The sequence below is a fragment of the Rhinatrema bivittatum genome, chromosome 11, assembly GCF_901001135.1.
Source record: "Rhinatrema bivittatum chromosome 11, aRhiBiv1.1, whole genome shotgun sequence".
Classification (NCBI taxonomy): Eukaryota; Metazoa; Chordata; class Amphibia; order Gymnophiona; family Rhinatrematidae; genus Rhinatrema; species Rhinatrema bivittatum.
In genome coordinates this window covers 54,938,356-54,952,449 of record NC_042625.1, presented here as the reverse complement: position 1 = coordinate 54,952,449, position 14,094 = coordinate 54,938,356, and the positions used below count along the sequence as shown (strand labels likewise).

The 14,094-nt window shown below is 48.5% G+C and overlaps 1 protein-coding gene across 1 annotated transcript in view; it reads right to left on the bottom strand.

Annotated features, from left to right (window-relative positions):
• GCN1 (GCN1 activator of EIF2AK4) overlaps positions 1-14,094 on the bottom strand; it is a 433,190-nt gene that overhangs the window by 127,707 nt on the left and 291,389 nt on the right. The window contains 2 exon segments of the mRNA XM_029571925.1: positions 1,770-1,966; positions 3,008-3,146. Coding sequence (XP_029427785.1) covers positions 1,770-1,966; positions 3,008-3,146 — 336 coding nt within the window.

Below are 14,094 nucleotides of genomic sequence, written 5' to 3'. Positions count from 1 at the left end.
CAGTACAAAGAACTTGGAATGCAATCAATGGCATCTATCTGAAAAAGCCATGGAGAGCAAGTGAGTTTTAAGAAGTTTTCTAAAATGAAGAAGGTTGTTTTCAGCCTAAGCGCTTTCAGCAGTGCATTCCAAAGAGCTGGACCAATTATATCAAACATCCATTCTCTAATGGAGGTTAAACGAGTATACTTCACAGTATGGACTTGTAGAGGATGTTGGGAAGAGGAACAGAGAGCATGAGAAGGAAAATATCTGCAAATGACCAGTTGGAGAGATGGAGGAACCAGATTGTGCAAGTGTGGGATAGTCAAGCAATTTTCCCAGGCTGGAGGCACAGACACTCAGACATCAGCCTTCCTTCTTTACAAATTATAGCTTTATTAAACTCTTTCAGCATACAAATAGGTAGACTGCTTAGCTTCAGCAGTGCACTTCCACCATTACCTTAATACAGAGATGTATTCAGGAGCTTCTTCTCCTAGAGATGTGGTGCCTCCTGATCCTAGCTCGGCTCAGCCTCTTATCCTGCCTTAGTAGGATCCTGCCCACAGAGCTCTCCCTCACTTTGGATTTTAAGGTGGACCAGGCATCTAGCCTGGTCCTGCTCAGGTTAAGGAGAGGTAGCAAAGACACTCCTTCACAGCAAGGCTTTAAAACAATGGGGAACACCTTAAATATGATCCTCCACTCTACTGTAAGGTACAGGTGCTGTTGGCACTGAAGGTTCCTGAAGCATAGCTAGATGACAAGTGAGAAGATCATATATCTTTTTGTCTAAATCCTTCTCACATACAATGCTAGCAAATGCTGACAGATGGAGACAGGATGCTTTTATGTGCAGAGGGAAACATAGGAGATGTTTTCAATGCAGTCAGTATTGACAGAATCTCTTAGTAAGACAAACTTCCATGTTATTGTCATCAATGACAAAGGATGATGCCACAAGACTAGACAGATGTTGAAGCCATGGCCTGATGCTTGGTCTCGACAGCTCTTGTGCTCAACCCAGACTCCCTGTCCAGGGAAATTTGAGGATTTCCTTTGAAGTATCTTACCTTTCCACAGACGACACCAAATAGAAGGTGGCTACTTTTCATGTCAAAGGTTTGTGAGCTGAAATGGAAGTTTTTGATGTTGAGGGTTTCTATACCTATAATTTGGAAGGATTCAGTGCTGAAGCCGATGATGGCTTCAAAATGGTTTGGAAAATATCTTGAAGACATAGCCTTCTATGGCCCAAGGAGATATTTTGGAACAAATTAAATAATTTTGATCATCATGTTAGAGTCCTAGACTGTGCATACACTCGGTATAGTAATTAGACATTTTATAGTAACAAGCAGGACACCATTTAAAGCCAAAAGAAAAACCACTGAGGGAACCTTGTGACTAAAGTGAAGAACATTTTGCCAAAGCATGTCCATATCTGTCTTGTTCTATCAGAAAAGACTTGACTGAGGATAGGCTTTCAGGCATGCAGTGCCAGCTGCGTATGAGCAGAAAACCCTTCTAGGCTTCATCCTCGGCACTGCGGGATGACATCACTCACATGTGGGACTGATTTCATCCTGCTTATTCATAGAGAAAGTATGACCAAATTAATTACAAAACACTCATACAGAGAAAATCAAAGAGCCCAAAGTGTGTCTGCTCATTGATTTATAGTCTTGAACCAATATAGTGAGTGATAAAATAATAGAACATTACACATTTTCTTTTCCACTCTAGAAATTAAATGTCTTTCATATAATCTCCATGGCATTTCCTACCTTAAGAATACATGGTATAATGGGTCCAACATAAGGTGTGAATTTGTCCCCAAAAGTGATTGGCAAATAGATAAACATCATGATATATCCATCTCTGACATGGGGTGCAATGTCCACTTTGCTTGCTGTAGATACAATTTCTGGCATCAGCTTCTCCAGTTTTTCTACCCCTAAACCAGCCATAACTTCAGCCAGACCTGAAACAAGAGACAATGGTTGGCAACAATATAACAAAGGTCTACAATTATAAACAATGGTTATATGAGATCTTGAAATACATTAGCCTTTTATTTCTCATCTGCTAATGACCAAATTCTCAAAGCGCTGCGCGCACTAAAACCAGGGACTATGCACATGGCCGGGCAATGCACGGGCTGAGCACATTTTAAAAAACGGCCCAGTCACTTGCGTATCCCAGGTACGCGCGGAAATGCCGGCCTGTCTAAAAAGGGTGGGCATGTTCTGGGCGGGGATGGGGCCGGCCGGGACAGCGGCCATTAGACTCTGTCCCGGGGAAGCACACAGCAGCAGCTGGCTGGCGCGCCTAACTTACTTCTTCTCCAAAGAAGCAGGTAAGTTATAATACAAAAAAATTAGGGAGGGTAGGTAGGTAGGTAGGGGTTGGGGAGGAGGGGGGGGGGGGAAGGGTAGTTAAGGGGATAGGAAAGTTCCCTCACAATCTGCTCCTTAATTGGACCCCAGCTCCTTAATTGGAGTGGACTGGGAGGGAAGTGGAAAAAAATCAGATCATCTAGCTCGTGCATGAGTAGGGCACCTGCACGCGCCGATACAAAATCGGCCACTCATGTGTGCACGGGCATCGGATTTTATAACATGCATGCGTTGGTGCACGTTATAAAATCGGTGCGTCCATGGACGCCTGAGTGTTTATTTTTTTTGTTTGTTTTTTTTAAATCTATCCCTAAGAGAACAATTAAGATGACCAAAATGCTGAGATCTGCTCAATATAATATGAGGATACAAAGAACTCAACCCCACATCCATGTTCTTGTCTATTCACATTCAAGAAAAAAAACATGCTCTATTTCTAACTAGCCTTTTACCACTGTTAGCAAACATTTCATATCTTCCATAACACTAAAATGATCATTGCTGGAACAGCCCAGCAAGCATTTTATCCTGTGTATCACGGTTTTCTTTCTACTACAATCTGCAGTTAATTTACTGAACAACATATGCATTCCGATGGTTTCAATTAACCCCAACAATTTCCTCACCTTGGGCGGCTCCTGAACGATCCACGGAGCTCTGCTCAGAAGCCAGTGTGTCCATCAACCATGGCAACAGATCCTCAAAGCAAGACTCCCCCATCCCCTTCACCATAGCACCTAATGCCTTGGCAGACACCGTCCGCACCTAAAGAGAGACAAAGGAGAAACAGATTTTTTTCAATTGCTTTTCAAAACTGATTTTAAAAAAACTGGCATGTTAAAATACAATTATAGTGTACCTTATATTAGTCCTGGGGGAATTCTGTGCTACTGTGGAGCGTAGAATTTGCGTAGAATCCCCCCCTGCGCAGAATTGCCAAATTCTGCACAGAAAATAGTAGAGACGACCCCAGCTTGCCCCGAATGGAGCGTGTCCCATGGGACGCATCTGTTCATGGCAAAGATGAAAGCCCCAGTGTGCCATTCGTGGTGAAGATGGAAGGCCTCCGAGTGCCGCGAACGGAGTTTGCTCCACTCACAGCAAAGATGGAAGGCCCCCATATACTGCAAATGGAGTGTGCTCCACTCGCGGCGAAGATGGAAGGCCCCGGTGAGAATGTGTGTGTGTATGAGAAAGGAGAGGGGGAGGGGAAGGTGAGAGAGAGCAAGAGGGTGTGAGAGAGCATGGGAGGTAAGAGGGGGATGCTTGAGTTTGGGTTTCAGAGAGAGGGAGCCTATATGAGGAGATTGTGAACGAGTATGTATGTGTGAGAGAGATTGGGAGCTCGTGTGTATGAAAAAGGGATCGTGTGTATGTGAGGGTGCTAGCTTGTGTGAAGGGATTGTGTACATGTGAGACAGAGCCTGTGTGAAGGGGTACGTGAGAGAGACATAGGTAGCCAGTGTGAGGATGTATGTGTGAGAGAAAGGGAGCTTGTGTTGGCGTGTATGCAAGAAAGAGGGCCCTGTATGAGGGGATGTGTGTGTGTGTATGTGTGTGTGCGAGAGAGTGAGGGAGCCTGTATGAAGGTATGTGTATTAAAGAGAGGGAGCATGTGTGTGAGTGAGGGAGGGAAAGAGGGAGCCTGTGTGAGGGGCAGTACTGAGAATGGGGTCAAACTCTGGGACTGGCAATAGAGTGGAAGGGGTTGAGCCTAGAGGTGGAGGGGAGAGATACTGGCAGGTGGAGGAGTTGGGGCCTGAGGGGGCAAAGTGGCCAGGGGAGTAGGGAGAGCGAATGGAAGGGACACTCTTACAGTGAATTTCTAGGGAAATTCTGCTCAAAATAGTTAAAATTCTGCATCTTTAAGTAATAACTTTTTTCTGTATTAATTTAAAATGTAATTTCTTAAAGGCTGTCATGTAAATTGTGTTATTTTGACCAATATAAAGTTTGCAGAATTTTGCAGAGTTTTAAGATTTTGTGCGCAGAATTTTAAACATTTTTGCGCAGAATTTCCCCAGGAATATTATATATATGTTTTGCATCTTTGTTATTTCATGCACATATAACTATTGTCCTTTGGTATGCTCTATAGGTTACAATGAATAAAGTTTTATTCATCAAGTATATATGTTAGAATATCAACAGAAGTAGATGTGGGGGTTTACAAATGGAATCTGGCACCCCACAGTGCCAATGTCAAATTTTCTGTTACAGATTCTCAAGATTTGCACTTGTAACCTTCCTGCTTCCAACCTCCAACTCTAGCCTTAAGCTTCATCTTTTCTAATTTGGCTGGATTGCTCATTTCCTGTTCCACTTATATTGCCCTGTCACTATAAATCATCAGAATCCAGCTTTTGATTAATAAAAGGTAATCAATCATTTTCTTGCCTTCCTGCAAATATAAACTTTTTTGAAAGATTCTGCAGTATTAAATTTGCTAATAAGAAAAAAGGAGTTAGTCACCTTAAATATCAAAAACTGAAGTAACAAAATGCAAAAAAGGTGCCCAGTCAATTCAAATTTCAATACAATTTAAGGAATTTGTTTTCAGTGCTCAAGGTCTAATCCACAGTCTCCTGCCTGCAATGGGCTCCAGACTCTATCATGTGAAAGCACTATAATAGACACACCTCAATCTTGGCACTTATGAGGCTGTCATCTGGCATAAGAAATTGCCATACTGGATCAGACCAAGAGTCCATCAAGCCCAGCATTCTTTTTCCAAAAGTGGCCAATCCAGGCTACAAGTACTTGGCAAGTACCCAAAAGCTAAGTATATCTCATGCTAGTATTAGCAGTGGCTATTTTCTAAGTCAACTTGATTGATAGCAGGTAATGGACTTCTCCTCCAAGAACTTATCCAAACCTTTTTTAAACCCAGCTCCACTAACTGCACTAACCACATCCCTGGCAACAAATTTCAGAGTTTAATTGTTCATTGAGCGAAAAAGAATTTTCTCTGATTAGCTTTCAATGTGCTACATGCTAACTTCAGGGAGTGCCCCCCTATTCCTTCTATTATCCGAAAGAGTAAATAAGAACATAAGAAACTGCCATGCTGGGTCAGACCAAGGGTCCATCAAGCCCAGCATCCTGTTTCCAACAGAGGCCAAACCAGACCACAAGAACCTGGCAATTACCCAAACACTAAGAAGATCCCATGCTACTGATGCAATTAATAGCAGTGGCTATTCCCTAAGTAAACTTGATTAATAGCCATTAATGGACTTCTCCAAGAACTTATCCAAACCTTTTTTGACCCCAGCTACAATAACTGCACTAACCACATCCTCTGGCAACAAATTCCAAAGCTTTATTGTGCATTGAGTGAAAAAGGAAAATTAGTTTCTTACCTGATAAATTTTCGTTCCTGTAGTACCACGGATCAGTCCAGACACCTGGGTTTTGCCTCCCCTCCAGATGGTGGAGACAGAAGTTTTTCAAAACAACCCTGCCATATATAGCAACGTGGCACCCATGGTCCCTCAGTCTTACGTAATGTCAAAGCAGCATGGAACAAAACCAACCCATAAACGTAACTATAACAATGCTCAGCAAACCCCAAACGGGAACAGAACTAGCAGAACCAAAAGAACAAGCAATACTGTAGCAGAAACAGTCAGAAAGAAAAACTAACAGGATCCGAGCAGACTCTCCGTTACTTCAATATACACCGGAAAGGGCGGGGCTCTGGACTGATCCATGGTACTACAGGAATGAAAATTATCAGGTAAGAAACTAATTTTCCTTTCCCTGTACATACCCGGATCAGTCCAGACACCTGGGATGTTCCAGAGCCAACTCACTGAGTGTGGGAGCCGGAGAGGCCCGCACGGAGCACCCCTTCTCCAAATCCCCCAGCATCTGAAGCTCGCACATCCAATCTGTAATGCCTTGCAAATGTATGCAAAGATTTCCAAGTAGCCGCCCTGCAAATTTCCTGGGGCAAGACTTGGTCACATTCCGCCCAAGAAGCGGCCTGTGACCGTGTAGAATAAGCGCGAAGCCACACCGGTACCATCTTCCCACGCAGTAAATACGCAGAACCGATGGCTTCCTTCAGCCAACAAGCTATTGTAGTCTTGGAGGCCATCCCACCTTTACGTGGACCATTCCACAAGACAAAGAGATGATCAGATACCTGGAAAGGATTCATTACTTCTAGAAATCGAAGCAGATCTCTGCGGACATCCAGTTTCAGTAAGTCCTTGGCTACCGGATCCGATCGATCCACATCAGAGAATGAGGGAAATTCAATGGACTGATTCAAGTGAAAGGAAGACACCACCTTTGGGAGAAAAGATGGGACCGTTCGCAACGAGATCCCTGAATCAGAAATCCGCAAGAAAGGTTCCCGGCACGATAACGTCTGCAATTTGGACACCCGGCGGACCGAAGAAATTGCCATCAAGAATTCCACTTTCAGTGTGAGATCCTTTAAGGTCGATCGCTTTATAGGCTCAAAAGGTGGTGCACACAATGAGGAAAGCACCAAATTGAGGTTCCAAGAAGGACATGGATGGCAAAGAGGAGAGCGCAAGTGCTTTGCCCCACGTAGAAAACGAGCCACATCCGAGTGTAACACCAACGCTACCCCCTGGACCTTACCTTGGAGACAACCAAGTTCCGCAACCTGTACACAGAGGGAATTACAGGAGAGACCCTTAGAAAGACCCGCTTGCAGAAAACTGAGAATGTCGGAAACAGACGCCTGCGTAGGATCTACTGCGCGATCTGAACACCAATCCTCAAAGACCTTCCAGACCCTGACATAAGCTAGAGAAGTAGACGGTTTTCGTGACTGCAATAATATGACCACCACCGCATACGAATAACCTTTATTTTTTAACCGTTGCCTCTCAAAAGCCAGACTGCGAGATAAAAGCAATCTGCCTCTTCCAAACAGACGGGGCCTTGATGAAGAGCAGCCGCGGACTCCCGAAACCGCAGGGGAGCCGTGGTGGAGAGATTGAGCAGGTCCGCAAACCAAGGACGCTTCGGCCATTCTGGGGCTACCAGAATCACTTCTGCCGGATGGAGCTCTATTCGCCTGATCACTTTGCCGATCAGCGGTCAGGGAGGAAACACGTACAGTAAGATGTTTGTCGGCCAGGGAAGAAACAGGGCATTCGACCCCCTCGGCCCCTGTCTCTCTGCGCTGACTGTAGAACTGTGGAGCATTGGCATTCTGAAATGTGGCCATCAGATCCATGCATGGCGTGCCCCATTGCTCGCAGATGAGTTGGAAGGCCTCGTCGGCCAATTCCCACTCTCCGGGATCGAGATGGTAACGACTGAGGAAGTCCACCTGTATGTTGTCCACGCCTGCGATGTGAGAAGCTGCAATGCTGACGAGATGCTGCTCCGCCCAGTGCATCAACTGTTGCGCTTCCGTCGCCACCGGGCGACTCTTGGTTCCTCCTTGGCGATTGATGTAGGCCACCATAGTCTCGCTGTCTGACAAGACTCTGACAGACTTCCCCCAAAGGAGCGGGAGGAAGGCTTGCAATGCCAGAGCCACTGCCCTGGTCTCCAAGCGGTTGATTGACAACTGAGATTGATCTCTGGACCACTGTCCTGCACCGACTTTCCCAGACAAAACGCTCCCCAGCCGAAGAGACTGGACGACCGTCCAGTCGGGCATTACCAGGGGAACTCCACGCTCCAGATGTTCCGAGATAAGCCACCAGTCAAGGCTGGCTCTCACGGAGCCCGTAAGCGGAAAGCGGCAGGTGGAACTGTTCCGACACCGGATTCCAGCGGGACAGCAATGCTGATTGTAAGGGACGCATATGAGCGAAGGCCCAGGGGACTAATTCCAGGGTGGACGTCATGGATCCCAAGAATCTCAAGCAATCTTTCACCCTGGGCAGCCGCATGGACAAAAGGTCCCTCACCTGTCCCTGAAGCTCTTGACTATCCGCTCCGTGGTGAGGAAGACTCTCCCCTGCGCCATGTCAAAACCGCACTCCTAGGAACTCCAGCGACTGCGAGGGAACAAGACGACTCTTGGCACGGTTGACCACCCAGCCGAGTGAACGCAAGAGCTGGAGCATCTGGCTGATATCCGTCTGGCACTGAGCCTCGGACTTCGCCCAAATTTGCCAATTGTCCAAGTAGGGGTGCACTAACAAGCCCTCCCTCCGGAGCCGTGCTGCAACCACCACCATAACCTTGGTGAACGTTCTGGGTGCGGTGGCGAGTCCGAACGGCAGAGCCAGGAACTGGTAATGATTGCCCAGAATGCAGAACCTGAGAAACTTTTGGTGTGAAGACCGGATACCGATATGGAGGTACACTTCCGTTAGATCCAGAGAAGCCAGGAACTCTCCTTGCCGTACAAAGGTGATGACAGACCGAAGGGTCTCCATCCGGAAACAAGGTACCTGAAGACATCTGTTGACTCTTTTCAGATCTAAGATTGGTCGGAAAATACTTTCCTTTTTGGGGACTATGAAGTAAATAGAGTAGCGGCCCCAGAACTGTTCTGCGCGCGGGACCGGTGTTATCGCCCCCAAGTCCAGGAGGCGCATGAGTGTGCGGTATACCGCCTCCCACCTTTCTCGGTATGCGCACGGAGAGACCAGGAATTTGTCCCGAGGGCGCTGTACAAAATCTAAAGCGTAACCTTGACATCACCGTGAGGACCCACTGGCCCGACGTCAGTTTGGTCCATTCATCGAAAAACAGCGATAGTCTGGCCCCCACATTTGGTACTTGAATGGAGGAATGGACCGGCAGGATCTCATTACGAGGCCTTAGCCCCCGCCGCCGGTTGCGGGTTGCTCAGTCTGCCGAAGCGCCTGCCTCGAAAGGACTGAGGCCACGATTGCTGCCTGTTTGAACCCGGGCGAAAGGAGGAACCGGACGACCTCGCTGGACGGGGTCTCCTTGAACCACGAAAACGAGACTACGCTATAAACGATCCTCTTGACCTGAGTCTGTCCTCCGGCAGCTTGTGAACCTTGTTCTCTCCCAGCGATTGGATCATGTCTTCCAACTCCTTGCCGAACAACAGCTTCCCCTTGAAAGGTAGTGAACCAAGGTGTGCCTTGGATGAAACATCAGCCGCCCAATTGTGGAGCCAGAGGAGTCTTCGCATGGAGCCAGCGGACACCATGGATCTCGCTGATGTGCGCAGCAAATCGTAGAGAGCATCTGCGCTGTAGGCGATGACCGCCTCCAGCCTGTTTGCCTGGAGAGCCTCCCCCTCGGAGAGATCGGCACTGGCCTGGAGCTGTTGGGCCCAGCGAAGGCCCGCACACAGTGCAAAATTACTGCAGATCGCAGCCCAGACTCCCAGCACTGACACCTCGAACACCTTCTTGAGCTGTAGCTCCAACTTTCTGTCCTGCAAGTCCTTGAGAGCTGTAGCTCCTGTAATTGGGATGGTGGAATTCTTGGTTACTGCAGACACTGCTGCATCCACCTTCGGGACTCTCAGCAGCTCCAATGCCTCCTCCGGTAGAGGATATAGCTTGTCCATCGCTTTACTGACCTTCAACCCCAGATCTGGAGTATCCCATTCACAAAAGAGGAGATCCTTTGCCAAGAAGTGAAAAGGAAAAGACACTGACGGATCCCTGAGTCCTAGCAATACAGGATCCATAGCCCCCAGCCGGGACTCCGCCGGCAGGGCACCCATTCCTAACTCGCTGAGGATGGCCAGAACTGGAGAAATTACTTACCTGATAATTTAGTTTTCCTTAGTGTAGACAGACGGACTCAGGACCAATGGGTATAGTGTACTCCTGATAGCAGGTGGAGATGGATTAGATATCAATCTGACGTCAGCCCTAGTACATATACCCCTGCAGGAAGTGCAGCTCTTCAGTATTCTCCTCGAAAAGCATTGTGGATATACGTATGACTGAATAATTTGAATAACTTGATTAACTTTATAACTTGGTTAACTTGATTAATTTGAACTGGTTGAATTGGCTATAGCTGGAGACCGCCAATGCCCTCAACCGAGAAACGCCGACACCCAGTAGGATGGGTGTCCTAGATGAAGGAAAGCATGGCTTACCCTTGAATCACTCGCTCCCAGGGATGTCCCCCAAGAATTCCATGAGTAACGGCAGCTGTGGGTGGGATGCTGAGTCCATCTGTCTACACTAAGGAAAACAAAATTATCAGGTAAGTAATTTCGCCATTTCCTAGCGTGTAGCAGATGGACTCAGGACCAATGGGATGTATAAAAGCTACTCCCAAACCGGGTGGGAGGCTGCCCGTGACCCACTTAGTACTGCCCTTGCAAATGCTGTGTCCTCCCGAGCCTGAACATCCAGGCGGTAAAACCTGGAGAAGGTGTGGATGGAGGACCATGTCGCCGCCCTGCAGATCTCAGTGGGTGACAGCATCTTGGTTTCCACCCAGGACACTGCCTGGGCTCTAGTAGAATGTGCCTTGACTTGTAAAGGCGGTGGCTTGCCTGCTTCCACGTAGGCCGCCTTGATGACTTCTTTGATCCAGTGGGCTATGGTTGCTCGCGAGGAACGGTTCTCAGCAGGACAGTGCTTGTAGCTCGGATATACGACGGGCTGAACAGCCAGCCAGCAGGAAGGCTGTCTTCAATGTTATTAGTTGGAGAGACAGGCCACGGAGAGGTCTGAAGGAGGTTCCTGCTAGGAAATCTAGGACCAGGTTAAGGTTCCAAAGAGGTACCGGCCACTTTAGGGGTGGTTGGATGTGCTTGACTCCTTTCAGGAAGCAGGAGACATCCGGGTGAGAGACTATGCTGCCGCTCTCGCTCTTGGTTCCATAGCATGACAAGGCAGCCACCTGTACCCCTTGATGGAGTTGAGGGATAAACCCTTTTGTAGCCCGTTCTGTAGGAATTCCAAAATCGCAGGAATTTTGACTGAGCGTGGTATGATGTCATGGTCCTCGCGCCAGGATTCGAATACTCTCCAAATCCTTATGTATGTTAGGGATGTGGAGAACTTGCGTGCTCGGAGTAGTGTGTCAATTACTGCCCCCGAGTATCTTCTCCTCCTTAGGCGAGCCCTCTCAATGGCCAGACCGTAAGAGAGAATCGAGCTGGATCCTCGTGGAGGATCGGTCCCTGTTGGAGCAGGTCTCTGTGTGGAGGTAGCGGCAGGGGGTACTCTGCCAGCAGCCTTCACATGTCTGCATACCACGGTCTTCTGGGCCAGTCCAGGGCCACCAAGATGTACTGTCCCCTCTGTGGTGTTCTATCTTGTGGATGATCGCGCTCAATAGGGGCCATGGTGGGAAGGTGAATAACAGAATCTCCTGTGGCCAGGTCTGTACCAGGGCATAGATTCCCAGGGACTGGGGTTCCGCCTGCAGCTGAAGAAAATGGGTACCTGGGCGTTGGACTGGTTTGCCAGGAGGTCCATGATTGGTGTACCCCAATGGTTTACTATCAATTGGAATGCTGTGGTTGACAGTTTCCATTCTCCTGGATCTAGACTTTCTCTGCTGAGGTAGTCCGCTGTGACATTGTCTTTGCCGGCAATGTGGACGGCCGAGATCTCTTGAAGATTCACTTCCACCCATGACATTAGGGGGTCTATTTCCAGAGACACCTGTTGGCTTCTGGTTCCTCCCTGACGGTTGATGAAGGCCACTGGTGTGGCGTTGTCCGACATTACTCTGACCGCTTTGCCTTGGAGTCTGTGACCAAACCTTAGGCAGGCTAGTCTGACTGCCCGGGCTTCTAAGCGATTAATATTCCATCCTGACTCATCTTCGTTCCATTGCCCTTGGGCAGTTAGCTCCTGCCAGTGTGCTCCCCATCCTCATAGGCTGGCATCCATGATGAGTAGGAGCCAAGTTTTGGAGGATAGTCTCGTTCCCTGGCTCAGGTGGGCTTCTTGTAGCCACCATCGTAGTTGGGCCCAAACTCTGTCCGGAAGCTGAAGCCGTACGGTGTAGTTCTGGTACAGTGGATTCCATCATGATAGTAGTGAGCGTTGTAGGGGTCTCATGTGAGCTCGTGCCCATGGGACTACTTCCAGTGTGGATGCCATGAGGCCAAGAACTTGCAGATAACCCCATGCTGTGGGGCGAAGTTCGCTCTACAGGGTTCGTAACTGGGTCATCAGTTTTGATCTCCTTGTCTGTGTCAGGATGACCTTGTCTTGTTTGGTGTCGAACCGGACTCCCAAGTATTCTAGAGATTGGGAAGGCTGCAGACAGCTCTTGTTTGTGTTGACCACCCACCCGAGGCTCTCCAGTAGAGTTTTGACTCTGTTGGTTGCCTGGTGACTTTCCTCTGGGGATTTCGCTCTGATCAGCCAATCGTCTAGATAAGGGTGCACACGGATTCCTTCCTTCCTCAGTGTTGCTGCCACCACCACTATGATTTTGGTGAACATCCGGGGTGCAGTAGCTAACCCGAAAGGTAGTGCCCGGAACTGGTAGTGACAGTTCAGGATCGAGAAGTGTAGAAAACGCTGATGCTCTTGATGGATCGGAATGCGTAGGTAGGCTGACAGATCCAGGGAGGTAAGGAACTCTCCCGGTTGTATCGCCCTTATTACAGAGCGTAGGGTTTCCATGCGGAAGCGAGGAATCTTCAGGTGACGGTTGACCACCATGAGGTCCAGGATAGTTCTGAACATTCCTTCCTTCTTGGGAACGATAAAATAAATGGAATAATGGCCAGTATTTATTTGTTGTGGAGGCACCGGTGTTATAGCCTCTAAGGCTAGTAATCTGGTCAGTGAAGCTTCCACTGCCATTCTCTTGGAAGGGTCGTGACAGGGAGATTCCACAAACTTGTCCGGAGGGAGGTGGTGGAAATCCAGGTAATATCCCTCTCGAATGATGGATAGGACCCACTTGTCCAAAGTTATCTCGACCCATCTTTGGTAGAATAGGGCCAGTCTGCCCCCTATGGCTTCTTCCTTTGGATGGGTTGGCTGATTTTCATTGTGGGGTGCAGCTGGGGCCTGTGTCCGAGCTGGCTCCCCTCTTATTGTGCTTGTTACGAAAGGACTGGCTCCGGCCTGCGGGGCGGGCCGCTTGATATGAGCTTGTATATGGGTTGAAGCGCTGTTATCCTCTACCCCTGGAGGTCCGGGGGAATGATCGCTGGTTTCTCTTATTCCTGTCCTCCGGTAGCCACGGCAGTGGGGACTCGCCCCACTTGTTGGCTAGTTTCTCTAGTTCGCTTCCAAACAGGAGTGTTCCCTTGAAAGGCATCCTTGTGAGTGTCGTTTTGGAGGATGCGTCAGCTGACCAGTTTCGGACCAGATTTGTCTTCTGGCCGCCACAGCGAATGAGACTCCTCTAGCTGCTGTGCGTACCAGATCCGAAGCGGCATCCGTGAGGAATGATACAGCTGGTTCCAAGGCTTCCCCAGGAGTGTTGTTCCTCGTCTGTGCTAAGGAGGCGCATGTCACCACGCCACAGCAGACCGCGATCTGTAAAGACATAGCGGAGACGTCAAAGAACTGTTTGAGGATAGATTCCAGTTGTCTGTCTTGAGCACCACTGAGTGCTGCTCCTCCCTCCACCGGGATAGTAGTGCGCTTCAAGACCGCGCAAACCATGGCATCCAGTTTCGGACATGCCAGGAGATCTTTGGCAGCTGGGACCAGAGGGCACATGGCTGCCAGAGCCCGGCCCCCTTTGAACATGGTTTCTGGGGCATCCCATTCCAAGTCAATTAGTTGCTGGATGGCTTGTAATAGTGGGAAATGGCGGGAGGTCTGACGAAGCCCCTCCAAAA